This window comes from Denticeps clupeoides, chromosome 12 (genome assembly GCF_900700375.1).
Source record: "Denticeps clupeoides chromosome 12, fDenClu1.1, whole genome shotgun sequence".
NCBI lineage: Eukaryota > Metazoa > Chordata > Actinopteri > Clupeiformes > Denticipitidae > Denticeps > Denticeps clupeoides.
In genome coordinates this window covers 11,389,750-11,415,812 of record NC_041718.1, presented here as the reverse complement: position 1 = coordinate 11,415,812, position 26,063 = coordinate 11,389,750, and the positions used below count along the sequence as shown (strand labels likewise).

The following is a 26,063-nucleotide window of genomic DNA, read 5'->3' as shown; positions in this document are numbered from 1 at the left end:
TCGACAGGATAGTGTTGTTCGGTGAAGGGGGTGGGCGGGTGGTGGCTGTGACAGTAGAGCGTGCTGGCCAAATGTTGACACTGCATCATCGAAAGCCAAAATGAAAAGGTTGGTTTATGAGGCGCTGTAAAGAAGAAAGGAGGCTTTGTGTGCATGCGACTGAATAAGAGGGGCAATCCTCATCTAACAGCATGTTCCTGAGAAGTTTTTCCTGTTCGGTCTCTTTGTGGAAGCGCCATATGTCAGTGTGCAGGTAGATGCCGCACTTCCTGCCACACAGTCTGTACATGTGTACATCTTTTTTCTACACATGTTTCTGTTTTTAAATTGAGATTTGTGTTTAATTTGATACACTGTCATCTATATTGTACCATAATCTGTAATTTACAAAAATGCCTAAAAATAAAAAAAAAAGTGTTAAAAAAATATTTGAGTGGGTGAGAGAGAGACAGAGAGAGCAAATAGGTGCATGGTTATTGCATTCGAGTGTAAATTCATGGGGTTGCTTCTTTATTGAACCATCTCCTAGAGGACAGGCTGTTGTATTTGCCAACCTCTGTGTGTGTGTGTGTCTGTGTGTGTGTGTTTTATTGGGTTATATCCTGGACAGTGGTCTGCTTTTATCACAGGCTTCCTTTCAAAGACAGGAAGAGCTCCTCCTCCTGATGAGGCAGGAAGGGGGTGGTGTAAGGGTTATAGGACAGGAGGGGTTTGGCTGGGTGGGTTGAGTGTCTGTAGTGCTGCAGGTAATCAGCTGCCCAGGAGTTGCTTCGTTCTTCTCCATAACCTCCAGCAATGTATCTGTCCCACTTCCTACTCATCAATCATTCAGCAGAAGAAAAAATGTAATTGGACAAAATTTTTGATTTTCATGTGTATGATAAAGGAAGAGGATCTAACAGCAACGTTCCAGCGGATATATTTCTATAAGTCCCAGTGGCTTTGCAGGCCACTAGTTTAAACAAAACAAGAGAGAACGCTACCCCCGGTGCAGGAAGTATAGGGCAGAGAGACAGGAAGTGACCCAAGATTTTCCCATGTGGCCTGTTATGTATGCTATAGTTTCTCAGAGTGACACACCAGTGGCTGACCTACTGACTAGCTTGGGAGCAGCCAGTCTTCTTCGGACCCTCAAAACTTTAATTCAAAAAAGGAGTTCAAATAGCTTTTCCATGGTCGTTCATAGATGTGACTGGTTGTTCCTGACCACAATTGCCATTTTTTAAAGAACATAATTAAATTAAACAAACTGTATAACAACATATTATATGCCTACATCAATACTAGAAAGGCAAATTGTCATAGTGTCAGTATTCTGAGATGTATTTGCTTTTCACTATGGTTAGTGTATTTAATACCACACAAGGAGATGAATTCTAGGAAAAGCCATCCTAATTTTGAGAAGCAAGCACACACACACACACACACACACACACACACACACACACACACACACACACACATACAGTTTTACTTTTCTGAGAATGTGCATCTGCTTTCAAATTTCTGAGCATTTTGTAATGTGAGCAGTTATGTAAAGGCTGCATTAGCAAAGCTAATGGGAGTACCTTGGTCTGGACAGCAGCCAGACCGAAAACCCGGACCATGAAACCAGAGTAGCGTCTCATCAGAATGCGGAGTGACAGCTTTGCCGTGAAAGAATTGCTTGTGCCGAGGCCTGGCTAGATAAACTCATCATGTGAAAATCCTCCACCACACCCACATACTGCATTGTGCTTCAAATAATTAAAAAAATAGATGAATTATTACAGTGTGGGCATGCTTGTTTAAAAAACACTCTTAACACAGTGCTCTGACTGCAATGCCAGCAAGGAAGTTTGGAAAAATAATCATTAAAGTAGAATTTAGAAATTCCAAAGGCAGCGTCGTTCATTCATTCAGCGCATAAGGCACGGGGTTCAGTGATATGGGAGCCGACCCTGGACTAAAAATCCCTGAAAGAATTCAGAACATTCCTAAATATGAACACATCCGCACACCACCGCACAGACACTGACATGCACACATGGCTCTTAACTGCAGCTCCACTGATGTGTCACAGTCTGTTTCCCTATAAATCCACCATGGCAATGAAAGAAGCCATTCATCTTAATGTCACTGTGTGTGCGTGTGTGTGTCTGCCCATGATCAGTGTGTGAAAATGAAAAAGTCCTGAGTTGTCCTCGTCTATTTGATGATGCGTAGATATGTGTGTACTCTGTGTGGATGTACACAGTTGTGTTTGTGCAGTCTGACCGTTTACTGCCGCAGGAGACACAGCGTCTTTTATTCTGGGTGGAACTAGAACTTATACTTGGGTCTATAGAATTGGTGCAATGCCCACAGTCTTTGGATTTTTTTTTGTTTGTCCTTCATATAAAATGATATAAAATGATTTTATTGTGTCACATGAATTCAATGTAAAATGTATTAATTTGGTGCAGCGATAGTAGCAGCGGTTCCAGTCGTACAGTAGGAAAAGCGTCCTGATGGTGGATGAATTGACTGGCCTTTACACCGGAATGAGTGATAGCCCAAAGACAAAGTAAAGGAAAAGCGAAAGGAGGAAATGTGGAAAGAGCGCTGCACGTTAGGGAAGATTAGCAGCCGACACTGATGAGGTGCAGAGTGCTTCTCCCGGCCCGGGCGTGGGGTGGCTCTGGTTACTCTCTGTCCGAGCAGCTGATCCATTATCAGCATGCCCTTCCCCGCTTCAGCATTATTCACCGCGAATGACCCGTCGCAGCTGGTCCTGAGTCAGTGATGTTGGATTCTGCCGTGATTAAGATTAAAGGATTAAGGTGATAGGCGTCGGGCCTTTCACAAGCTTGCGCGGAGGCTGTCGATGGCACCAATTAACCAGGGAGGAATCCGAGCCAACCCCCCAGCCCTGCAACAACAGCCAGACAGGCAGCTCTCGACACGTCGATTGTAGTGCTAATGGGGGTCCCGGGCTCCTGTGCTGATTAGGTTAGTTTGTTTTCTAAACAGGCATGTGGTGAGTGCAGGAGACAAAGCTGCCAGATAAATGGAGACAGAGAGGGTGTGAAAGGGATGGAGCAAGAGAAAGAAACGAATTCAAGCTGATGATGGGACGGATGGATGTGGTAGGAGCCCAGTGGCCAATGGACCAGAAGACCACAAAGTCACAGGTTCAAACACGAATTACCACCATTGTGTCTCTGAACAAGACACTTAACCCTTAGAGGGGCAGTGGTGGCCTAGCGGGTAAGGAAACGGACCCATAATCGGAAATTGGCCAATTCAAAACCCGGACTGTCCCTGTAACTACTGATCGTAAGGACATTGGGATAAGAACGCAATAAATAAATGTAAAATGTCTTTACAGTGGGGGATCCTGACACACTTCTTTCAAATAAATTCCACCCAACACCCAAGCTGTTACTCGCTCTCCCCCTCTCTCCCTGTCAGTCGGTACCTCTCCTTCTGGTGCCCCTTCGGAATCCCCTCTGCACAATGGAGGTTGTTTTTTTAAGCACATTTCTCAGAGGTTTTCATCATTGCTGGTGCATAAAAAAAGAGCCCACCGGGTTTAGTATTACTACTTAAACACCCCTCTCATGTTGCACGCTTGTTCTTTGTTTCCCACTTGCAGGTTTGGCTTGACAGCGTGTGCAAACACCTCACCTGTCTGGGTTTTTTGTTGGACAAGTGTTGGTGGCACAGGAGCTTCAGTGGATTTACGCAAATAGCGATGCTAATGGTGGTTTGGGGCTCAGCAGCTGAACCGATCCAGCATTTTACAGAAGCCTAGTCCTATTTCGGGAGCTCCTATAATGAAGTTATACCCAAATAGTAGTTCGGCAAAATACCCTGCACTATGCATTGATGCCTTGACAATGAATGTGTCAATGAATGTGCCTCACCATGCCAAACGGCCGTGACAGAATGATGTCTTTTGCAAATCCATTATAGCTTTCTTGTTTGTTTCCAAACCTTTATAATAATAATAATAATAATAATAATAGTAATAGTAATAGTAATAGTAAAATTAGACCAGATCACATTGCTTAGTTTTTTTCCATCTTCAGTTCCCATAGAAAATAGAAACAGGCCAGGTGATCTACTGGCAGTCGCTTACTCATCAGTGGTGGCTTAGCGGGTAAGAAAGCGGACCTGTATTCAGCTGGCTGCCATAATCAGAAGGTTGCCGGTTTGAGTCGCCAAAGGTGGCACTGAGCAAAGTACCGTTAGAGGAGCTGTGGTGGCCTACCCGGGAAGGAAATGGACCCATAATCAGAAAATTCAAAGCCGAACCGCCAAGGTGCCACTGAGCAAAGCACCGTCCCCACACACTGCTCCCCAGATGCCTGTCATGGCTGCACACTGCTCACCAAGGCTGATGGGTTAAAAGCAGAGGACACATTTCATTGTGTGCACCGTGTGCACCATTTCACAATGACAATCATTTACATTTACAGCATTTATCAGACGCCCTTATCCAGAGCAAGTGTCTCGCTCAGGGACACAATGGTAGCAAGTGGGGTTTGAACCTGGGTCTTCTGGTTCACAGGCGAGTGTGTTACCCACTAGGCTACTACCACCTACCACCTACTACCACCCTTCATTTCACTTTCACTTCACATAAATGATAAGGACAACTGAGGCAAATTACCTTTCATTTACAAACACCAATGCACAATATGATGGATCAGGCCGGGAAGCAGATATAACTGGTCCTGCACCGGCAGATAATAACGTCTTTACTAGCAGTGACATCCGTAGCCAGTGCTGAAGCGTTGAAAAACCTCACAGTCAAAGCCAAGGTCAAAGCGGAATGAACACAGCTTCATTCAACCTCTCCTTTCACTGTGGACAGTCTGCCCTTCCTCCCCACCCCTCCTCTCTCCTGCTCTTTTTTTCGAGCTTCCCTCGCTCGCTCTGTTCCTTTGTCTCACCCGTCTTTTATTGTATCATTCCTTTATACCCCTTCTCCCGGTTTTTGAAGTCTGGCAACTCTTGTTAAACTGAGACCATGGTGTGAGAGGGCTAGTGAGGGTGAGCTTGGGGGAGGGATGCTCCTCACATTTGCCTTGTGGTGACCATTGAAGGCCAAAGGTAGGAGGTTTTTGCGGGCAGTAAAAATTCGGGGTTCTGAAGCCTCTGCTTCTGGGTGTTTTTTTTACGGGTTGGGAGCTGAGGGGGCAGCTGGTGTGGTGAATAGCTGCCCAAGGTGACTGCTGCCCAATAAAGTGGTGGTCAGCCTAGCCGGGGGCCTCCTTCCCAGCCTGCAGACCGCCTTTATAGGCCAGGTTACGAGCCTGGGCCTCTAGTAAAAAACTGGCCAGCCAGGCCGAGGAATTTAGGGCCAGGAAACAAGAGAAAAGTGGGGGGTAGGAAGGGGTAGAGGGTGACCGGAGGTGAAAGTCGAACCAAGTCACAGTAGGCTCTGAGAATGTGAGTGTGTGTCTGTTGGAGTGTATACATGTGTGCCACTACATATGGCACTGAGAAGTTGACAGAATCCGCCTGGTGCAGCAAATGGCATCGTATTTACTACTGTGTGTTTATTTAGAAGTGTTTACAGGTTGCACATGTTGATGTGGCCTTTACCTGGACCTGTATCCTTCAACCAATCATCCTGTCCACTACTAATATATTTTTCAGTTTCTGTCACTCTGCCATTAATAATCACATTTTTTTTTTCAATTTATTATCAATACAAAAAAGCGGTTTTCAGATTGACGTTCAGGATTGACCCCTTTATGGAATTTTACGCTGTCCTTTGAATTCTCCAATGGCATGAACTAGAAGGTCAGACTGAATGCAAAATACGATTTGAAGTTTAATACATATTTGCCTCAAATCATATCAATTTGCTAGTGGAATATGTTCCATTGAATAAGTCCTACATTTATATTTTACGACATTCTTAATAAACATATTTTCACAATTACATTGAACTGGTTTGTTGTTTGTATCAAAATCAACATAAATCGGGGTCAGTGCCCTCAAGCATGTTCAGATTCCTGTTTTTACACAAGCAATGCATTTTATGGATTGCATAAATATGTATTTTTTCTCTTTTTCTGTGCCTCTCCAGCGGTGGAGACTCAGAGCACCAGTTCAGAGGAGATGATTCCAAGTTCTCCCTCACCACCCCCACCACCGCGTGTGTATAAGCCCTGTTTTGTGTGCCAGGACAAGTCTTCTGGCTACCACTATGGTGTTAGCTCCTGCGAAGGCTGTAAGGTAAGCTTTTGAACATGGAAGAGAGAGAGAGAGAGAGCAGACAGTACTCTGCATAACATATATAGTGCAAAATACTGAATTACAATGTACAAGTACAAATATTACATTTCATTTGTTTTTCACACTCTATATTGCCCACAGTCGTTGAGCCAGTATTGAAAGGAAAATCTGATTTGTGGTGCTGCCCCCTTGTGGTAGATTTGTGTAGTTTCCAGTTCCTCCTGATTCAGGATAACCTCGTAAAGCCCTCGGGCCTGACTCATAATACTTATGAACAAAGTGAGGAAATGACACTTGGCACATTGGGTGAGGGCATGGAGTGCAAACAAGCCCAGCACTAAGTTTTCACTCTTAATATAATGATGAGGCTTATTGACTCTGTACGGTTAATCATATAAGCATAAAGATTAATAGGCTGTATCAATCAATGTGATTGCTCTGCGCGGGAAGTGATATTTAAGCACAGGTGGGGAATGTGTCAGTTGTGCGTTTAGATCATGCAGTATGCAGCCACATAAATATAACACTGATGTGAGGAAAACGGTTGCGTTACAGATTTAGACTTTGACGCCGCAGCTTGTAAGTCTGTTGTTACACAGAAGAAGGCGCATCTCAGATTTACTGCCTCATCTCCCCCTTCCACTCCTCTCTCCAAATTTCCTCTCCCTTCCACTCATCCCCAGGGCTTCTTCCGCCGCAGTATCCAGAAGAACATGGTGTACACCTGCCACAGGGACAAGAACTGCCAGATAAATAAGGTGACACGCAACCGCTGTCAATACTGCCGGCTGCAGAAATGTTTCGAGGTCGGCATGTCCAAAGAAGGTGAGCCATGCACCACGTCCCATGATCTCTAACATTAAAATGCACAAAACAGTAAGGTAAGCCAGGTTGCAAATAACACTGCATCAACTGAAAAACGATGTATCCTTTAGGGAAGAATTTCGTTTAGTTTTTTGGATAATATATACTGCTAGTCCTGTGTGTGTGTGTGTGTGTGTGTGTGTGTTTGTGTGAGAAGTGAATGTGTGAAATCACGCTGTGCCTCTGCTATAACTGGATATCCTGCGAGGAAGGAAAGAGTGGGACGGGGTGGGATTAGTCATGCAGAGTCAGTGAAGAACAGAGGAGAGCTCTGGCCTGATGCACAGCTTTGGTGCTTGGAATATACACACATTCACACTCTTTCTGGCCAATAAACACACTCACACAATCACACACTCAAACACATGGCTCAGCCCTCTTTTCTTCATGTTCATCTCTCGTACATGAATTGTTCAGGACATGTTCCCAAGTTCGCACAGACATATATGCAATATTTATTTTACTGTATTGTATTTATAGATTAATATTACATAGTTATTTGTATTGACCTGGACCCTTTCATGCGTCCTTTCTCTCTCAGCGGTGAGGAATGACAGAAATAAGAAGAAGAAGGACATAAAGGAAGAGGTGGTGCTGTCAGAGAGCTACGAGCTGAGCGGAGAACTGGAGGAACTGGTCAATAAAGTCAGCAAAGCTCACCAAGAAACCTTTCCATCTCTCTGCCAGCTAGGCAAATACACCACTGTGAGTCTCTAGCCCTCTCTCAGACACGCGCATAAATACACACACAAATAAGCGGTTGTAAATCAGATAAAGAGCTCAACTTTTTTTTTTGAGCAGAACTCCAGTGCTGACCACAGGGTGCAGCTGGATCTGGGCTTGTGGGACAAGTTCAGCGAGCTCTCCACGAAGTGCATCATAAAGATTGTGGAGTTTGCGAAACGCCTGCCAGGCTTCACCTCTCTCACCATTGCTGACCAGATCACATTGCTTAAGTCAGCATGCCTCGATATCTTGGTACATCACCTTCTCTCTCTTTCTCTCTCTCTCTCTCTCTCTCTCACACACACACACACACACACACACACAAACACATACTCACATTTGCAGCTTTGGAATAGTTGAAGGATCGCAGGAACACTAGGTCATGTCAATTATAGGCTTGTGTTTTTTTTAGATTCTTCACGAAACTACATGTCATGTCACTACCAAGTCACTACCAAGTCACTAGTGGGCAGTGGGTAACACACTTGCCTATGAACCAGAAGACTACAGAGTCACAGGTTCAAACCCCACTTAATACCATTGTTTCCCTGAGCAAGACACTTTACACTAAGGTGCTCCAGGGGGGGGACTGTCCCTGTAACTACTGATTGTAAGTCGCTCTGGATTAGGGTGTCTGATAAATGCCGTAAAGGTAAATGCCGTAAATTTAATGTAATGTCAACTATTAAACATCGTAGTAATAACAGTCTTTAACAGTCACAACTGGATGAAATAGGAGGGGTAACCTTTCATTGTTTGATGAGATGTGGTTGATCTGATAATCAAATTAGCAACTCATCATGTTGAAGAAGGTGCTGAAATTCAGCGAATAACAGACAGGGAATTGTTGTATATCTCCATTATTGCTAATACCACAACATGGCAGTACATTCACCAAAAGGTTCAACAATCTGCATGAAAAAGGCATATTGTTAAAAGATTTTTATTCACAATGCGTCTAATTGAAAAAATGTCGTACGCATATTCACTTCCTTGTCATGTGTAAGGTCAAGGCAGGCGTTTCATTGAAATCTCACATTCATCTTTCTCCTCATCCTCCTGTCACCCCCCCTTGTCAGATGTTGCGGATCTGCACCCGCTACACTCCTGAGCAGGACACCATGACCTTCTCAGATGGTCTGACACTTAACCGCACTCAGATGCACAACGCCGGCTTCGGCCCACTCACCGACTTGGTGTTTGCCTTTGCTGGACAACTGTTGCCCCTAGAGATGGATGATACTGAAACAGGACTCCTCAGTGCCATCTGTCTCATCTGCGGAGGTATTTACTGTGAGATGTGTGTGTGTGTGTGTGTGAGTGTGTGTGTGTGTGCACCTCCCTGTCAGCTGACAGATTACTGTTCCTGCATTACAGCCCACAGACATTCACATCCTTCATCTGATTGATTGCTCAATCTTCGTTCCTCTTTGATTGGCTGATATATTTTGCAGCCTCTGTGTGATTGATGCCCCCGCTTCCTGGCTGCAAGAATCTTTTGTGACTGTGCCTCACTCGTGATTGGTTACTCAATGTCCTTGTGTGCGTGTGATTGGCTGAGCAGACCGCATGGACCTGGAGGAGCCGGAGCGCGTGGATCGTCTGCAGGAGCCTCTGCTGGAGGCACTGAAGCTGTACGCCCGCCGCCGCCGCCCCAACAAGCCGCACATGTTCCCACGCATGCTCATGAAGGTCACAGACCTACGAGGCATTAGTACCAAAGGTAGACCATCGATAACGATTCCCTCTCATTTACAAACTTCGCCCAGTTAGTGGGACGTTCTGTTACAGATGCTAGTTAAATGTTTGAAAATTTGAATGAATTGCAGTAAACAAAAAACAGGAAAACAGACAAGATTAACATTATATACAATAGATATATGGGGAAATAATATAATTGAAAGTGAAGTGATTGTCATTGTGAAACACTACAACACAGCACACGGTGACACAACGACACAATGTGTCCTCTGCCTTTAACCATCACCCTGTGGGTGATCAGCAGTGGGCAGCCATGACAGGCGCCCGGGGAGCAGTGTGTGGGGACGGTGCCTTTGCTCAGTGGCACCTCAGGGTCATCTTGGCGAATCAGGATTTGAACCAGCCAACTTCTGATTACGGGGCCACTCCCTTAACAGCTAGGCCACCACTGCCCCACTGTTATTATAATTCTTATAATAACAACAAAACACCAGTAATCATTATAATTACTTTTAATGTAATTATTATTAAAATTAGTAGAAGAACAACTTTTTTGTTGTCTTTTCTGGGTTTTGTGTTTTCATGTGTGTGTTTTGTGTTTGTGTGTGTTTATAGGTGCAGAGCGTGCAATCACCCTGAAGATGGAGATCCCAGGGCCCATGCCACCTCTGATCAGAGAGATGCTTGAGAACCCCGAAGTCTTTGAGGACACCCCCGACAGCAAAGATAGTGCCAGTGGACCCCCAGAGGCTCCCCCTGCGATACAAACCATCAAACGGGAGCGTGAAGAGGAGGAGTCATCGGCCGTGGAAGAGGAGGAGGATGATGAAGATGATGGGGAGGAAGAGCGGGAGAGGGCCGGGGACAGTGATGATGACACCTGGGGTCTCATGCCACCCGAGCTTTCCAGGAAGAACACTACAGGCCGAGCACAGTGAGAGAGTGGAGGGGAGAGAGAGAGGGATAAATAAAGTTTGCCCACACTCCTCATTCGAGCAACTTAGACCCTTCTTGCACACACACACACACACACACACACACACACACACACACACACAAACATTCTTCTATGCACTCTACACAACATGGAACAGGTCCATCTCTACTGACAGACCTATTCAGTGGGCTAGGCTGTCCCTGGAACTTTCCAGACAAAAAAGACACTAAGATAAGCTAGTGTGCTGGAAAGTGAATAAGCACTATATCCCTCAGCCTCAGGACCTGACTGCTGAGATTGAGAGTGCAGGAGAGACACTTCCCATATCCATTACCTTGCACGGTTATAGTGAATGATGATCGATAATGAACTTGATTGACCCATTGGGGGAAAGAAAAGTGCCAATGAATCACAACATATGCAAAGCAGGTACTTTGAGCAATGCACTCTGGGAGAAAAACACCATCCATCAGAATTTTTAAAATCCAAAAAGGAATATCCAAAAAAAATGATTCAGTTAGCCACCATTTGTCATCTTGCCTTTAGATTATTGTTATAAACAGTTATTATACATATTTCTAAGCATTTATTGAATTGCCTTTGCATATCTTATTATATTTGTTTGTTTTCTGTTTGTGTTTATCTGTATATTCTTGCTACAGGACTCTATTTGTTTTCAAAGTTATCCCATTCAGATGTGCCAACTGGCATGAGCGGCCTAATTATTATTCATACTGTAGCGAAAAACAAAAAGGAGGGGCAGTTATCTTCAAGTGTTCATTGATTATTCATTCAATTCATGTATTATTCATTATCTGAATCCAGAAGGGTATTTATCGCACAAAGATACCTACATACACAAACAAAGACACACACACACACACACACACACACACACACATACACACACTTACAAACACAGTGTTGACATTTCTGCTTGTGCATGTCATCACAGTCAGCTGGCCAAACTCAGGGCATCTTCTAAAGGACCAAATTTCACCTGACTGTTGGCCATGTATTTAAGATTCAGAATGGTTAGCATAGTGTCTCAAGCACAGGGCATGTTCTACAGACATCCCATAATTCATCAGCAAGCCATGTTTATTTTCTTCTTAGTTTTAAAGTGCATATTTATAGATTTAAAGCACTCGGTTGGGTGCTGAGAACAAGCCATTGTTGCCATGGTTGCAGGAGAGGGATGAGACTTAAAAATCATACTGCAATACGTTCATAGCTAAGGGCCTTAGGCACTGCCTCTGTGTGAATGTGTTCTGTTTGCTTCTGGGTGTTAGTATGCAAGTCTGTTTTCATATGTGCATTTTTATGTGAGTGTTAGTAGATTATAAAAATGCAATTCAGCACCGTAATTCCCAGTTATTGTCTCATTGCTTAAACATCTCAGTTTGTCCTCAGAGGGCAGCCCTCTGCTTTAAGCCCAAGTGTGAACCACATTGGGATGCAAACACATAGGACAAGGAAAACGTGTTTACAAGCTCAGTGTATTTATTTTCTTATTTATTCTCTCCAACCTGTACCTGCCAGATATATTGTGGAGGTGCACTACGTTCTGACATGTACGGACGCCTAGTCATATAGATTTCTTCAGCCCAGTACTGTACATTTACTATGGCCAGCTATATAGGCACTATACATATTGCAAGCTTTTCTAAGCATGTTCTTTTTCTTTTTTTAAACAATAATATTACTACTCCCCATGTGGTTAAGGAATTTAGGGATTTAAGGATCTTGCTGTAGTGTTAGTGTTTGGTTGACTCATGGACTTCCTATTTTGTGGAGCTCAGGATGAGTCTTTTTCATCTAATAAAGACAATGACAGTTTGGTGCAGGTCAAGTCTATAGAACACATTTTTTATTATTCGCCTGACGCTTTTATGCACTGATGTTGGGTGATGTGACAGGGTAACACTGGCCTGCAGTTTCCTTGTGTGCAGGCAGCGTTCATATTTAAGTTGAGTTTATATGTAAATTGATCATCACCAGCGACTGACATAAGAAACATAGAGATCTTGGTTAACCTAACGGCCCTCAGCATGAGTCACCAAATTGCACAACTTGGAAGCCATTTCTATAATGTGTGTGTATGTTTGTGTGTGTGTGTGTGTGTGTGTGTGTGTGTGTGTGTGTGTTTCTTACTTACACAAATGCTCATGTTCACAATATATGCCACACCATATATTGGGAATCACAGACATCATACCTCTCAGTGGAATAAAAATCAGGTGCTGGGATGAAGAGACATAGCAATGTAATCGCAATACTTTTTTACAGCACACTTTTGTTGTTGTTGTTGTTGTTGTTGTTGTTGTTGTTGCTTTATGTTAGCATAAGGTGTAGCAAAGAGCCTGTATCACTGGAGTGGTAAAGAAGGCCCAATACCGACCACAGAAAAGAAAAGCATATACTGTTTATGTATAATTATCTACCCAAACCCTATGCTTTATTCTGAGACCAAAAACATTTATTAAACAGTACATATCAGTTGTAGATTTAGATGCTTTTAGTTTGCTAATGCTTACACATGCATTTGGACTCATACCATCATAGTCCCACTTACCATTTATGAAGAATTTCAAATGGTGACTTGGAATATTTGTGCATATTCTACATGTGTTGTTCTTCTTCTCATATCATTTATATTGTTTTATAGGTTGGTGTGTGTTTTTTTTTTATGTCATTGTTTTTATTTTAAGACTGATGAATATCTTGGGTCTTCATAAAGGATAGAACTGCTTTATGGAATATATCATGCTATTGTTTTATGCCTTTACCTTCTTTGTATTGGGTTTGCTCTAGTCATTGAATTCTTACTGTAGCTCTGTTTTTGTTTGTGAGTAAAACGTAAAAAAAAAAAAATGAAATTGGACATTGGATTGATAAATTCAGGGATTTCAAAAACCGCCTTCAAACCTTTTTTTGTAAATCCCTTTTTTATTAAGAAAGATTTGAATTTGTGTGATTTCTCTTTGCCGCTCTATGTCACTGAATTCATGTGTTTAACCATTCTTCTCTTTCTATGGTTTTGTATTGTTATTTTGTGTGCCTTTTGGAGATTTAAGTGCACAGAATTTGCACAAAATTTGTGAAGAACTGTTACAACAGTCATGTTTAGCTGCAAAGAACTCTGGATAGCTTACGACCAACAACTTGCAACAAGCCAAAATATTGCTAATTTTCTATTCCATTTATTTCATTGTCATTATTTTATAAAGAAATATCTTCTTGATATAAGTGTTGTGTGGTGTTTATTGTGATCCATTGATTAAGACTTTTTTATTATTTTTTTATATTCCACCCTGGACCTGTTCACCATATGCTAGATGGCAGCATTTCACCAGAATTACTGTAGTGCAGGGCCTTGTGTCCCTGGTAGTCTTCCAGTGGAGGCAAAAAAAAAAAGATTTTTAAATTGTTTAGTGAGTGTCCATACATCTTTTTGCTTTATTTCAGAACACACTGCTCCCCGGGCACCTGTCATGGCTGCCCACTGCTCACCAAGGGTGATGGTTAAAAGCAGAGGACACATTTCGTTGGGTCACCGTGTGCTGTGCTGTAGTGTTTCACAATCACCTCACTTTCGCTCTTTACGTGAGCTTTTAATTATATTGTCCTTCATCAAGACTGAATTTTATATTAATTATTATATTAATAGAATTATATAAATTTTATACTAATATACTTTGATTTAAAGTAAGCAGAAACTTTCAGTAAGCAGAAATTAATCATAATGTTCATTTACATATTTTTTCATAAAAAAAAAAAATTACAGGCCCCCCTACCATGCATCAAGTGTCCCAAGATAGGTTGATTTAAAGAATGAGTGTTTGTACACTTGACAAACCAACAGTGACTCAAAGGAGGAATACATGGCATAAATGCTTATTGGGTGATACTTCCAAACAGCTCAGCTCTAACATTCAGTAAACAACCTGACCAATTACATTTTGGTGTAGCTGTAAAACTGGTAAACATATGATGTCAATAATGTCTTTTTCGTCAAACTGAGCTCACTGAAAGGGGATGTATTATTTAAAGAAATCTTTAACTGACCAAATTGTTCTTTTATAGGTATTTGTGGTCTGGTTTAACACAGACCAGTTGTTCAGATACCTGGTTTTAAAGATGGCAGGCTAAACGTTCCAAATTCAGCAGTTTCACTGCCACATGCCCCCAAAGATGAGATCTGCTTCCTTGTGTCTGAACCAGAAACATTCCTCACAGGAAGAGGACACTTGTCCTTTATCACTGTATAGCTCACCCAAAAAATCAATAAGAATATATAAGATATACCGAGATATCTTTATTACAGTCTTCAGGGTATAATGTCTGCAACCTCTAGTCTTTATTTATTTTTAGTGTAAATATTCTGTGCCCCCAAAATGAACACCAAATATGTAAAGTAGTTGTCTTGCCAGACCATTTAATTTAACTCGTGTCTCAAAAATGGTTTACAGCCAAACATGCAATATCTGAGAGAAACATTAACCACAGCTATAGTGTTCCATACTTGCATTCATATTTCCCATTCCTTTCAGAATGATGAATGCATTTTGTGAGCATGGTCATTTTTAGTAATAGGCCAAGAGAAAGAGTGCAGTAAAGCCGGATGGGACTCTGCTAATTAAACGATTGCCATAATTAACATTCATTAAACACAGATCAATAAAGCGGCGCAAGGATTAAAACAAGGTCCATACATTATACACTGTTTTACAAGGGAGCTTTTAACGACCCCATATATCCAAACTGCAGCAAAGCGCGTTACCATGGCAGCATGGGCGGGGCAGCGAGGACTTTAAAGAGGTAGTCCCATATATTTTATTCCCCCATTTTATGTGTTTCTGTCTTCATTTATATCAGATCTGCCTTTGGCTGCCTGGAATCAGATAAAATACCAGGGGTAAAAAGAACGTGATCAGGGCTTGAGGGAAACGGAGCATTCAGAGAAGAAAAATCTCAATAGACGTGAATATTTTGATATTTTTCCTGTTCATATGCGTGTGTGTAGGCATGTATTGCAATATGTCTAAAACAAATGAATAAAGACCTTTTTATGTTAACACCATGAATCATACACCATCCATACATCAGTTTATTAATTTGCCGTAGCGGTACCTGTCTCTCCGGGTATTATTTACATGGTAGTCTAATGCCTAAGGTGTTCTTGGAATTTTCAAGAAATAAAGAAAAAAAAAAAAAACCGCTTGGTAATTATCTGTTTCTTGTAGAAGAGAAACCAACTGGCCTCTTTGTTGGTATTTCCGTCACCCAGATCACCCACGAGCAATAAACCACCCAGAATGTGGAAGTAGTGTCTGCGTGAGAGCTGTTAATCATCGATATGTGCTCCTCCCACTTTAAACTCTGTTTACAAAAGCCTCACTAAAGATCAGGTTCAGGTTCTGTTACTAAATCAATTGGTCCCAGTATACTCAGATATGGGGTCTACATTCATATTTTTATGTATGATACCATGGATGTTGTGATACACCGATTTTACGGCAGAGCTCTGCATGTCATGCATTGTAATTGGGCTAGTAAGAGATGCATAATTACAATAAAATGATGTAAAGACTGATGGAACATGACACTGTAGTTCACGTTCTCTGTCTTCATTAGCTCACTGTTCCCTGTAAAGTGCATTTCTCTGGCATCTTTGAATGAAAATCAATTTGAAGTAGCTCACATAATCAAAGGCTGCGTGTGTTTGAGCGAGTGTGTCTGCGTGTATGATGCTATCTTGGCCAGGCATCAGAATGACTGAGCGCATGAAAGAGATTATAATATCCATTAGTGTTCAAGATGGGAGGCAGATGAACAGGAAAGGTCAAGTTGCAGAGGAGAGGAAGACGGGGATAAAGATGGAAGGATAAAAGAGGCAGCGAGTGGAGAGTGGCAGACCCCGGGGTCTTCCGACGTCTTCTCCATTTCTAATTAAAAGTGCCTGGGGAGCAGGAGACATCAATCCAACCCTGATTCCTCAGTTAAGGGTTTAGAGCCGGCTGTAAAAACAGCCCTACGCCTCCATCAATTTCATAATGAGACACGGGGAGAGGGAGGAGAGACGGATGGAGAGGCACAGCAGCAGGCGAACAGAGGCAGGCCGGAGTTACGTGGCGCACTTGTTATTTTTCCGACCACAACCGACGGCGGCGGTTGGCGCGAGAGGGGAAGAGTGTGTCACGCGTGTTTCCATGAGGAGCTGTCAAATAAAGACTTCCAGGCCCGTTTCTCCGCAGCGTTTGTGTTTGCCCATAAATCTAAAATGAACCCGACGGGAAAGGCCAGGGCTGTTTCACGCAAAAAAGCCCGCGCTGCGCGTCAGGAAGAGGGATGTGGAGAGCCGGGGCGAATGAAGCGCTCGTCGATCTCCCTGATCTACGGTTCCTCACACAGTTGCGGCGATACAGAATGTGGATGTGTTTTCCATTTAACAGCGGCTATAAAAGTAGCAGGAGAGATGTGCACCAGTTGGTAAACAGACAATGTTTTATTGCCAAGACTTAAAGTGTGTGAAAATACACGTCGCCAATATAGATGGATATATATACCGCGCGCTATAGTTCGTGGATTAAACTAATATCAAAACCAGTTGCCCACTGGGCAAAATTCAAATGCAAACATACGGCAGTATTTCTTTGGCCTCGTCAGCCAGTATAAAGTTAAGCTTGAATTCAGCACATTTTCAATAGCAGAAGAGTTCACTCCATCAGCAAACAAAACAGTGAAACTACAAATCTGATCAGAATGATCAGTCTTTATAATTTGCATGTAAACGGTGTCATTCCATTTTATCCTGTTGATCGCTGGTGGCTCTCGATTCTAAAATTTCTATACAGGCAAATAACTTTCATTGGCTAAGTTATTTAATATGCAATTTCCCACTTGTGGGACTAATAAAGGTTTATCTTATCTTATCTTAATAAAATCTTAAAATTTCCCAAAAGTTTAGGATAAAATGCTAAATGCAGCCGAAATGACCCTATATCCTTCATTAAACATTTTCTTGTGCTACTGATTTTAAAATGACATCACACCAAGGACCCAAGCTCGCCCCACTAACTGTCCCATCATTCACCCTATTTTGTGTTGATATAATGTAAACATCAAGTGCAGCATTTATTACAAAAAAAACACCTCAAAACACTAAACAGCACAAAAAAATCTATTAGTCAAATCATGAAATAAGGCACCCTCAGAGTCTGGTATGAATGTCTGATTAATTTGCAAAGTTATTTCAGACAGAAACTCCTCAAAGCACGCCGCTTCGTGTGCGTTTTTGTGGTTCACCACAAGGGGGTGTCGGCGAGATCACTGCGGAAAACAGAATAGTAGTTAGTCCACATGCCTTTTGTGTGTGTGTGTGTGTGTGTGTGTGTGTGTGTTTGTGTGTATTAGAGAGAGAGAGATGGGGGGTGGTAAGTGGGTGAGATAGGTGTTTTTAAAGGGAGGAGAGGTTGTGTAATGCACTGCAGAGCTGGCCTGGGCCGTATGACCAGTTGTACATCATCTCCACACCTCCTCCCACACTGACGTCTTACCCACTCAACCTTCTCTAAGTGTCCCTTCCCCAAACAAGTGACTCCAACGGCTGTGAAAGGATTTTAATGGGTTTATCATTGCAGCACTGTTCCTCAAGTCAAGGCAGAGAGCTGCAGCACTTTAAATGAGAATCACATGAAAATGAAAATGGGAGGAGAGTGGGAAACGGAAGGATGGAGTGGAAAAGTGTGGCACGAATAGCTGGTGTTTACAGAGTAGAATGGTTTGGGGTTGCCGTGATTTAATTTTAAAATAACGTCTTCACCTCAGAATGGGGTCTCCAAGGATAAGTGCTTTATCTTCATTGGGTGTGGCTGTTGACTGGATTTTTTGCTTCTCTGGCTCCTATCAGATGGAAATAAAATGTCAAACCATGCAATTACACTTCATCTGATAAATCCATTTAAGTCTATGTGAGCTCACATGGTTCTCCTGATCTGAATTTTCATAGCTTTTACCAATTTCGACCTTCTCGTCTGGCTCAACCGGCACATGGTGTTGAGTTTGGGCCCAAACTTCATTAACATCTGCCTGAAGTGATGAAGGAGCCCCAGGTGTCTTGTCCTCAAATGAAATGCTGTCAGTTTGGGCTGTGGAATGAATGGACAGCGTTCTGCATGAATATTCAGATGAGAACTACACGGTCTACCTAAACCTGGCAGTAGGAATTAGACTGACCCATGTAGGAGGATGCTGCCTCATACCACCTCCCATCGGCTTCCATCTCCTGTCTCTTCTCAAGTTCACGTATGCGTTCCAGAAGGATCTATGGATGGGAAAACAAATGACAAGAACATATATTATTTAACATTCTGTAACATCATTCTAGTTCATCTTCAGATAATATTTTATGTCTGCCATTAATCCAAATATAACCAAATGTAATAAGCTGGTAGTGCTTTCTCATTTTTATGACAATGTCAGATTAGAGGCACTATCAGATAAATATGCATCTACTAATACTAATAAATTTGATATGTCAAAATCAGTTTTGTGTGTTAAAAACAAAGACATGTATATAGTGGTGCAAACAGGCTTCCACATGCAACCCTATGTTCAGAACAGAGAAGCTGTGCCTGTTTTTCCAGCTGCGTCTGCTCCCTCTCCCTCTGAGCTCCTCTCAGGCTGGCCTTCAGCTCCTGCACCTCCTTGCGGCACTCGCTCAGCTGAGCCTGCAGAGGGCAGCGATCAGTCACTTTCGTGAGGACTCTTCACACGGCCTACTGTGCCATGGTGCAATGCAGATCATATCACATCAAATAAATAAATAAAAATATTCGCTGAATTTTTTTTTTTCAGAAGCAAAGCCCAGATTTAGCAGAGTGCCACAGTGAACGGAAACCGTCCATTCTGAAGTGCAATGAGTTGATGTGAAAGGAATGTGGAGTATTTCTCTATTTACTCTAAGAGTAAAACATTTGAATAGCAATGATCTGTTCAAAGGTCTGAGCTGCGACTGACGCTCAGTGTATAGTCTAAATTTAGGGCTGTGCAGGACCTGCCAAGGCCATTAGCACAGGCAATTGCTGCTGTATTATGTGTTACTGATTGTCCTCTGGACAGTTTCTGTGCACTCATCAGACTTTTGAGGACATTAGAGTACTTAAGTAAGAACACGCTGGACAGGGGGAAAAATATTACCCTGTTGCAGTCATTTTCCTTCCCAAGCTCTGTCTCCAGTTTCTCTCGCTCTGCCCTCTCTTCCTGAAGCCACTCGTCTTTGCGCTGTATCTCGCGACACAGTTTCTGGACGCGCTCCTTATCCCCCTGTCAGGCCAAACGCATGTTGTGCACTGGTGCTTTTTAAAGTTGGATGCATTGCCTTTCACGTATTTCGAACTAAACCTTTAAGGGCTGCACATCACTCTTTCCTTTAATGCCGATCCCTGATTCAATCCATGGCCACATAAAACCCACTTCTATAACATAAATGTGGAGAAAATTTACAATACACTCAGTATTCTGTCATTTATTTAATGATCGATGGCTTGAATACAGTGCATTTTTTACATTAAAATACATGCACCATCATTTGTGATTATACATTCACAGCTGCAGGTGGGGTCAAACATCCCTTCCTGACTGGAGCGGGTCTGTGAAATCTACAGCACACTACGATATAAGGGATGCAGTCAGAAATGTTCTGTTACGTTGGCTCTATGGTCTCGACACCACACCGCTGTGACCCTACAAAGTGGTATTTTCAGTACTGGTTTCTGTAATGAATATACAATGAATCTAAATTTAGAAATTGATTTATTGATTATGAGCTATTGTCTTGTATTTGCATGAGTATCTCGTGAGTTTGTGTATGCAGGGGAGTGATGGTATTGGCAGTCTTTTGTCCACACTCGCCTCTCTGCCCATTCCTGACTCATGAGCCATTTTCGTACACTGACTTCATGCTCCTGTTTCCTGCCACTATAACAAATCCCATGCCGCACACGGCACACTTTGAATATCAAACCCGTGCTCACCTCTGCGATCTGCCTCAGCTGCTCCTTCTCCTGGGACCAGGCGGCTTGGCCCTCGCGCAGTGCCAGGTTGGCCTGGGAGAGCTGAAGGTTCACCTGGGCCAGCTGGAGCCTGGTCTGGTGTAGCTCAGCGTGACTGTGGCCCTGCAGGTTGCCCAGCTCGCTGAGGTCCCTGCGCAGGGCGTCGGCAGTGAGCTCGCTAGCCTCCATGCGCTCCTGCATCACCCTCAGCTCATTCTGGGCAGCCTCCAACTCCTCCTGAACCAGGAGATAAGATAGCAGTCTTAATGTAGTGTGAATTAACTACTTAAGGTGCTGACAGGAAGTCTAAACAAGTATATTACCTTATAATACCATTACATAATTATAGTCATTTAATACACAGTATTGTGAAACACATGATACTAATTGGTTTGCATAATGATTACAGATCTCTAATGTGACTGTTGTTATGGAAAATTTGCTATGATGCAATAGAAGGCTGATGGATTAGAAGAGAAAGCAATCGTGTCATCTATTTGAATAAATGTCTAATAATAATATAATTTAAATACTAATTTGCCAAAGTAACTGGCAATGAAGTGCAGTATTCTATAATTCTGTTCCATTAACATGTCAGTCTGGATTGCAAAATAAAAAATAAATTTTACTTTACTTTATTATATTACAATAAATCATAATTTCAGTAACTCAGCACTCATCATTCGAAACCCTCGTTGCATTATTTTATCTTGTTTCCACCCAATTCCGAGCATTAAATATGCTGTAATAATCTCTTTGCTGGGCCACATGTTCATATTTAGACTTTACCTGCAAGTTCTTCCTTTCCTTCTCCTCTTCCTTCCTTTGTAAGGCCATCTTTTTCACTCGCTCTTTCATCCTGCATAGGGGTCATCAGTTATCACAAAGACCAAACAGCGCATGCTGTGACAGTCAGAACCCCTGTCAAAAGCAACCCTGATGTTATACTTGTGGTTATGTGAACAATTTATTTGAAAGAGTTGTTGCTGTTTATGAGGTAATGAACTGATATTTTTTTTATTTAAAATGTCTTTATGTGCATATTTATAGACCTTCAAACGGCTTTTATGTTACTTGTACCGCTGCCACGGCAGCTCGTAACATTCATGAAACTTGCATCGTCCTTCCTGTCCAGATTCTCTGAACTGGCTGTGCTATTTCCCCCTGCGACTACAGGACCAGTCCGGGCGCGAGTGCCAACATTCACCTCTCCACCTCCGCCTCGGCCTGCTTCCAGTGCTGCGTCAGGAGGCTGTTGTCGTCTGCGAGCTCTCTGATCTGCTGCTGGACTTCATCCCTCTCGGTGAGCAGGTCCACCAGCTCAGCTGACATGCTCTGATGGGAGCTCTGCGTTTCCTGCACGCAGGACCAACTGGTATCAGGGCAGCCGTAGTAAAACCCCGTATGCCCGTGCACAGGGATGAGAAGAGTGGAAACCAGCAGTAAAGCCTTTTTTGGGTGAAGTAAATTCAGTGTAAATGCGTCATTTGAGGTGTGTAAATACTGTAGGATAAGGAGAAGGGGCTCATTGTTCAGGAACTATGGTGGATTGCAACATTTTAAACTGAAACTTGCTAAATGATTGTGATCTGTTTGGGGGAAATGTGGGAATTCAGTTTCTTGAGAGAATGTAAATAATTGCCATGCTGCTCTAATCTCTGGGTACATTTCAGGACTATGGTCATCGAGTGCTTCTCAGCAACAAAATCAAATTTGAACATTAAGAAATATTTTATTGACTTTGGATTTGTGCCTTTTTGGCACGTTTCAGTGTTTGAGAGTTAGTAGCGAGCCCGAAGGCGATTTCTCTGCTACCTTTCTTGGCCGTACCTTGTGTTTAAGCTCCATCTTCTCCAGCTCTTCTCGGTTGTGCCTCAGGCCGTCCATGAGCTGAATGATCTCTTCCTTCATTTCATCTCTCTCTTTCACAAAGACTTTCATGTCTCCCTCGTTCCTCGCCCTCTCTTGCTCCTTTTCTCTCTCGTTGGCTTCCATGAGCATTTTCAGGTCCTTCAACTCATTCTGGCACTCTTCAAGGTGACTCTGTCAGCAGATTACAAATCAACAACGTTTCATTCGCCGTCCAAAGTGAATGAAAGACTCGTGTCTTCACGAACCTGAGGGACAGAAGGACTGTCCTTACCTGTAGTATCTGAGCCTTGGGGACAACCACCAGCAGGTCCTCCCCTGCCCCTTCCTCTCCGCCTTTTTCGTTCTCCAGGGTCACCACCTCATCCAGAGGTCGGGGAGCAGAGAAGACAAACTGGGAGCTGACGCCACAAACCTCACCACTTGCGTTCACATACACAAACTGATAAGCTTTTGCACCAGGCCGTGGCAAGTAGGAGGCTGTGAAAATGCGGGGAAAGGGATAAGATGGACATTAGCAGAGAGCAGTGAAGAGGTTTTCTGATCCATATTCACCCAGCGTCTGTCCCACAGTTAGAGGGCAACCACCAATTTTTGGCTTTTCTTAAACCCAGTCGGAAAATGGCCTTCAAAAATGGATCAACGGCAAAAAGTGAACTCACGCTGGAAGGTAGCACAGCAGTCCACCTCCTGTCCAGCAGAATAGCCCTCAGGAACAAGTGCCCACACGTAGGTGTAGTACTCCCTCACTGTGGACCATCCTACCTGTCACACCAAGCAACGAGCTTTCATTTTTTTGCAGTTAATCCTCAAGCAAAATTATGAGCAAAACAAGCATCTGCTTTTATGCACACAGGACGCACCTTGAAAAGGCCAATCCAGTCTCTGTTGGCCCAGCTATGATCCCCGGTCACGTTGTAGTGGCATTCCACTCGCGTCTGAGGGAAGTAGCTCCTTCCCACGTTACGGAATATCACTTTCTGAATGTTATCCATGTGCATGAAGATCTGTCTGAAACAAGATGAGAAACAGTGGACAGGCAAGTAAAGGCCTTTCGTTCGTATACCCCTTGTTTGGCCCACAGGAACATTCTTGGGCATTTTCTAAGAATATCTACACGGTCATGTGTTTATGATTTATCGCTGGCTGTTTGTTGCTTAATATTTCTGCAGGGGTGCTGGATTTAGATCGGGGCTTGTTGTACTCCAATCGGCTATAATTAGCCCTGTTCTAATGAACCCAGAGCCAGAGGGGGCTGAGGTGGTGGATGGGGACGTAGAGCTGATTGGGTTTCAGCCTGTTGTGAAATTTCTAATGCACTTGTGGCTATGGGGATGTTTTCAGGCGATCGGGCCGCTTGGGGAAAAGTTGCAAAATAAAAAAAAGTTCAAGAAAGTGAAACCAAACACCCGCCGTGCTCCTTCAAACACGCAGCCCATGCCGCAGAGGGCCGAAGAAATAAAAAGAAAAAAACCCCACGGGCATCCCACAACATCCACATGCCACCGAATGCCTGGTAAACAGCACTGCGCAGGGAGGTGTCACTTTATACCGGCCGGGGTCACGGGAAATTCTCAGTTATTCCTGAAGGCAGCTGCCCTCCGGGGTGGGGGGCACGAAAAACATTTATCGCTGAATTGATCTAAATCTGAGTTCTGCCATTTATTCTACAATTCTTTCTAGAGGACATGGGTGACAAATGATAAGGATATTTATATAATACAGGACTCAATTATTTACTTAATAAGGATGAATGATAAAGACAGTTCCTGCGCGACAGCCTCTGATAAAAATATATTTATGTTCTTATTATCAATGTAGAAATTTCAATGTCTTACATAAACATATTTATATATTGTAATATATATATATATATATATCAGTAACCTTTAACGTGGAGTACTTTTACAGGATCAATGTTACAGGATAAGTCATTTTAAATAAATACAGTGAACAAAACAATAGCCGGTGTCAAACTCACCCGTCTGTGGAAACAAGACGTCGTCGTCCCAAGTGCGGTCAAGAGCACTGATGCCCGCGCAGCTCCGCAGCTGTTACTCCTCCAACAACAACAAACGCACATGTGTGCGGTCACGTGGCGCTGCGGAACCCTGGGTAATGAAGTCCAAGCGCGAACGCCCACAGACGGGCCTCGGTTGTGTTCGTCCAGAGATGCAATTTTGCTCGCTCATTTTCGTTCATTTTAACACGAGGAACAATTCCCTGACACGTCTTCTCTCCGCCCATTAATAATAGGATCATATCTCTGCTGACAGGCTGAAATGCGAGGTCCGCACCGGCTTTGGAAGAGTCACAAGTTGTCTTGTCTGTGGCTTATTATTCACGTCAATCACAACGCTGACTGTCGCTGTGATGTGTTCCGGGCCTGAAGAACCCTGGTAGATCATGGCTGACAGCGCGGGGCTTTTTGTTCCATTTATTTTTCCAAACCACCAAACTTCCAAACGCTAGATGGCGCTGTACCTTCAGGCAAGCCTGAAATGAACTGAATCAAGTACACATTTAACCCATGTTAAGATGATCAACGGTCCAACTCTAGTTAATAATATTAACAACATAAAAAATACAAATAACAACATAACAGGGCACATATTGCGACTGCACAATATTAAAATTAGAAGCACTGCTCCTATTGGTGCAAAAGACGATGTGGTAAAAAAAGAATGAAAAATCCATTTAAAACAAACACTTAATTTACGCTACATTTCAGAGCATGGATCAATGACGGAAATGTGGAAATGAATTAGATATGTGCACCACAATAATGTTACCATGAATTTGACACAAGATGCTTTATGGATAATCAATGCAGACCTCGATGCACACGCTCTTCAGTGTATTATCTTGTGAAGCAAAATGAGGTGCAATCCAGCGTGTTTAGTTTACATGCAAGTAGAATCAGTGCTAGTATCAGGTGTGACGTTTTATTTTACATTTTTGTTCTCAACTGCAATGTTTTACTGAGACTTTGTGACTTGTGGATTGGAATCCTCAACTTCCAGATGTCCGGCCATCTACATGTTGGCAAGGAGGTTTTTTTTTTCTGCTGTTTAACCAAATGGCTGAGTTCCTTTGGCCATTATAGGAGCTGGCTACCATGGCCTGGTAGTTTTATGCGGGCTGTGGGTAAAGCAGCCCAATAAAGGGCTTCTGATGTGGTTTTAACAGGGCGAACATGGTGTGAAAGGAGAGCGGTGGGAAAGAAGGTAGTGTTTTGGGTGAAAACTAAGCATTAAGGGGAAAAAATAAATGTAGGTTTTTAAAAAAAAATGAACCCAATATTGACACAGGGATTGGACTTAAAACAAACAGATTTTATTTGTAAAATGTGTGTTTATATCTATAACACCAAAATGGCCATTTTATACCATGTGTTGCGTGAATGTGTTTAAATGGACATGTTTGGACTCCCATTCTGTTGGACCTTGCTAAAACACACACAAGGAAACAGAAGTGTGCAGATGTGTTCATGTTTCAACCCTTTACTGGACGCTGATATAATGGATGGAACAGCTTTCTCTCCCCTTTGTAGATGAAGTATCCAGTCATTGGCCACTAGTCACTGCTCATCATTTTCTGTGACGTTATTACTCCCCTTAGTGGGAAGGAGAACGTACGCTGATGTTCCACACTCTTACTAGTACCAGGTAGGTAATAGTAGGAGGGGTTTTGCCAAC

General features: G+C 42.9%; 2 protein-coding genes across 9 annotated transcripts in view; one reads left to right on the top strand and one right to left on the bottom strand.

The window, feature by feature from the left end:
- LOC114800337 (retinoic acid receptor gamma-A-like) overlaps positions 1-13,685 on the top strand; it is a 37,266-nt gene extending 23,581 nt beyond the window's left edge. For all 6 annotated transcript variants that reach the window (XM_028997547.1, XM_028997544.1, XM_028997545.1 and 3 more), the window contains 7 exons: positions 6,065-6,213; positions 6,897-7,038; positions 7,619-7,782; positions 7,879-8,055; positions 8,883-9,087; positions 9,368-9,526; positions 10,120-13,685. In XM_028997547.1, the coding sequence (XP_028853380.1) occupies positions 6,065-6,213; positions 6,897-7,038; positions 7,619-7,782; positions 7,879-8,055; positions 8,883-9,087; positions 9,368-9,526; positions 10,120-10,442 (1,319 nt within the window). In that variant the 3' untranslated portion in view covers positions 10,443-13,685. The remainder of the gene's footprint in view (positions 1-6,064; positions 6,214-6,896; positions 7,039-7,618; positions 7,783-7,878; positions 8,056-8,882; positions 9,088-9,367; positions 9,527-10,119) is intronic.
- A 3,241-nt stretch (positions 13,686-16,926) lies between these two features.
- Positions 16,927-24,456, bottom strand: calcoco1b (calcium binding and coiled-coil domain 1b). 3 transcript variants are annotated; one of them, XM_028997541.1, is made up of 14 exons: positions 24,347-24,456; positions 23,229-23,376; positions 23,028-23,130; positions 22,640-22,845; positions 22,327-22,539; positions 21,704-21,852; positions 21,286-21,355; positions 20,479-20,733; positions 19,643-19,768; positions 19,078-19,173; positions 18,680-18,767; positions 18,425-18,591; positions 18,267-18,346; positions 16,927-17,773 (listed from the first exon to the last, which is right to left on the bottom strand). In XM_028997541.1, the coding sequence occupies exons 2-14, from the start codon at positions 23,364-23,366 to the stop codon at positions 17,746-17,748; spliced, it is 1,719 nt and encodes a 572-aa protein (XP_028853374.1). In that variant the 5' UTR covers positions 23,367-23,376; positions 24,347-24,456; the 3' UTR covers positions 16,927-17,745. The 3 variants fall into 3 exon arrangements, with proteins under 3 accessions (XP_028853374.1, XP_028853376.1, XP_028853375.1); XM_028997543.1 differs by having other exon boundaries at positions 18,460-18,591; XM_028997542.1 differs by having other exon boundaries at positions 23,229-23,372; positions 24,347-24,436.
- Between the last annotated feature and the right edge of the window lie 1,607 nt (positions 24,457-26,063).

What these genes read in the sequence shown, in the direction of transcription:
- calcoco1b (XM_028997541.1), bottom strand. Translation starts at nt 23,366, where the DNA reads ATGCACATGGATAACATTCAGAAAGTGATATTCCGTAACGTGGGAAGG. An exon ending in CTGCTGTGCTACCTTCCAGC is followed by an intron (nt 22,846 to 23,027) that starts GTGAGTTCACTT and finishes GCATTTTCACAG; the next exon opens with CCTCCTACTTGCCACGGCCT. An exon ending in AGATGGAGCTTAAACACAAG is followed by an intron (nt 21,853 to 22,326) that starts GTACGGCCAAGA and finishes TCCTGCGTGCAG; the next exon opens with GAAACGCAGAGCTCCCATCA.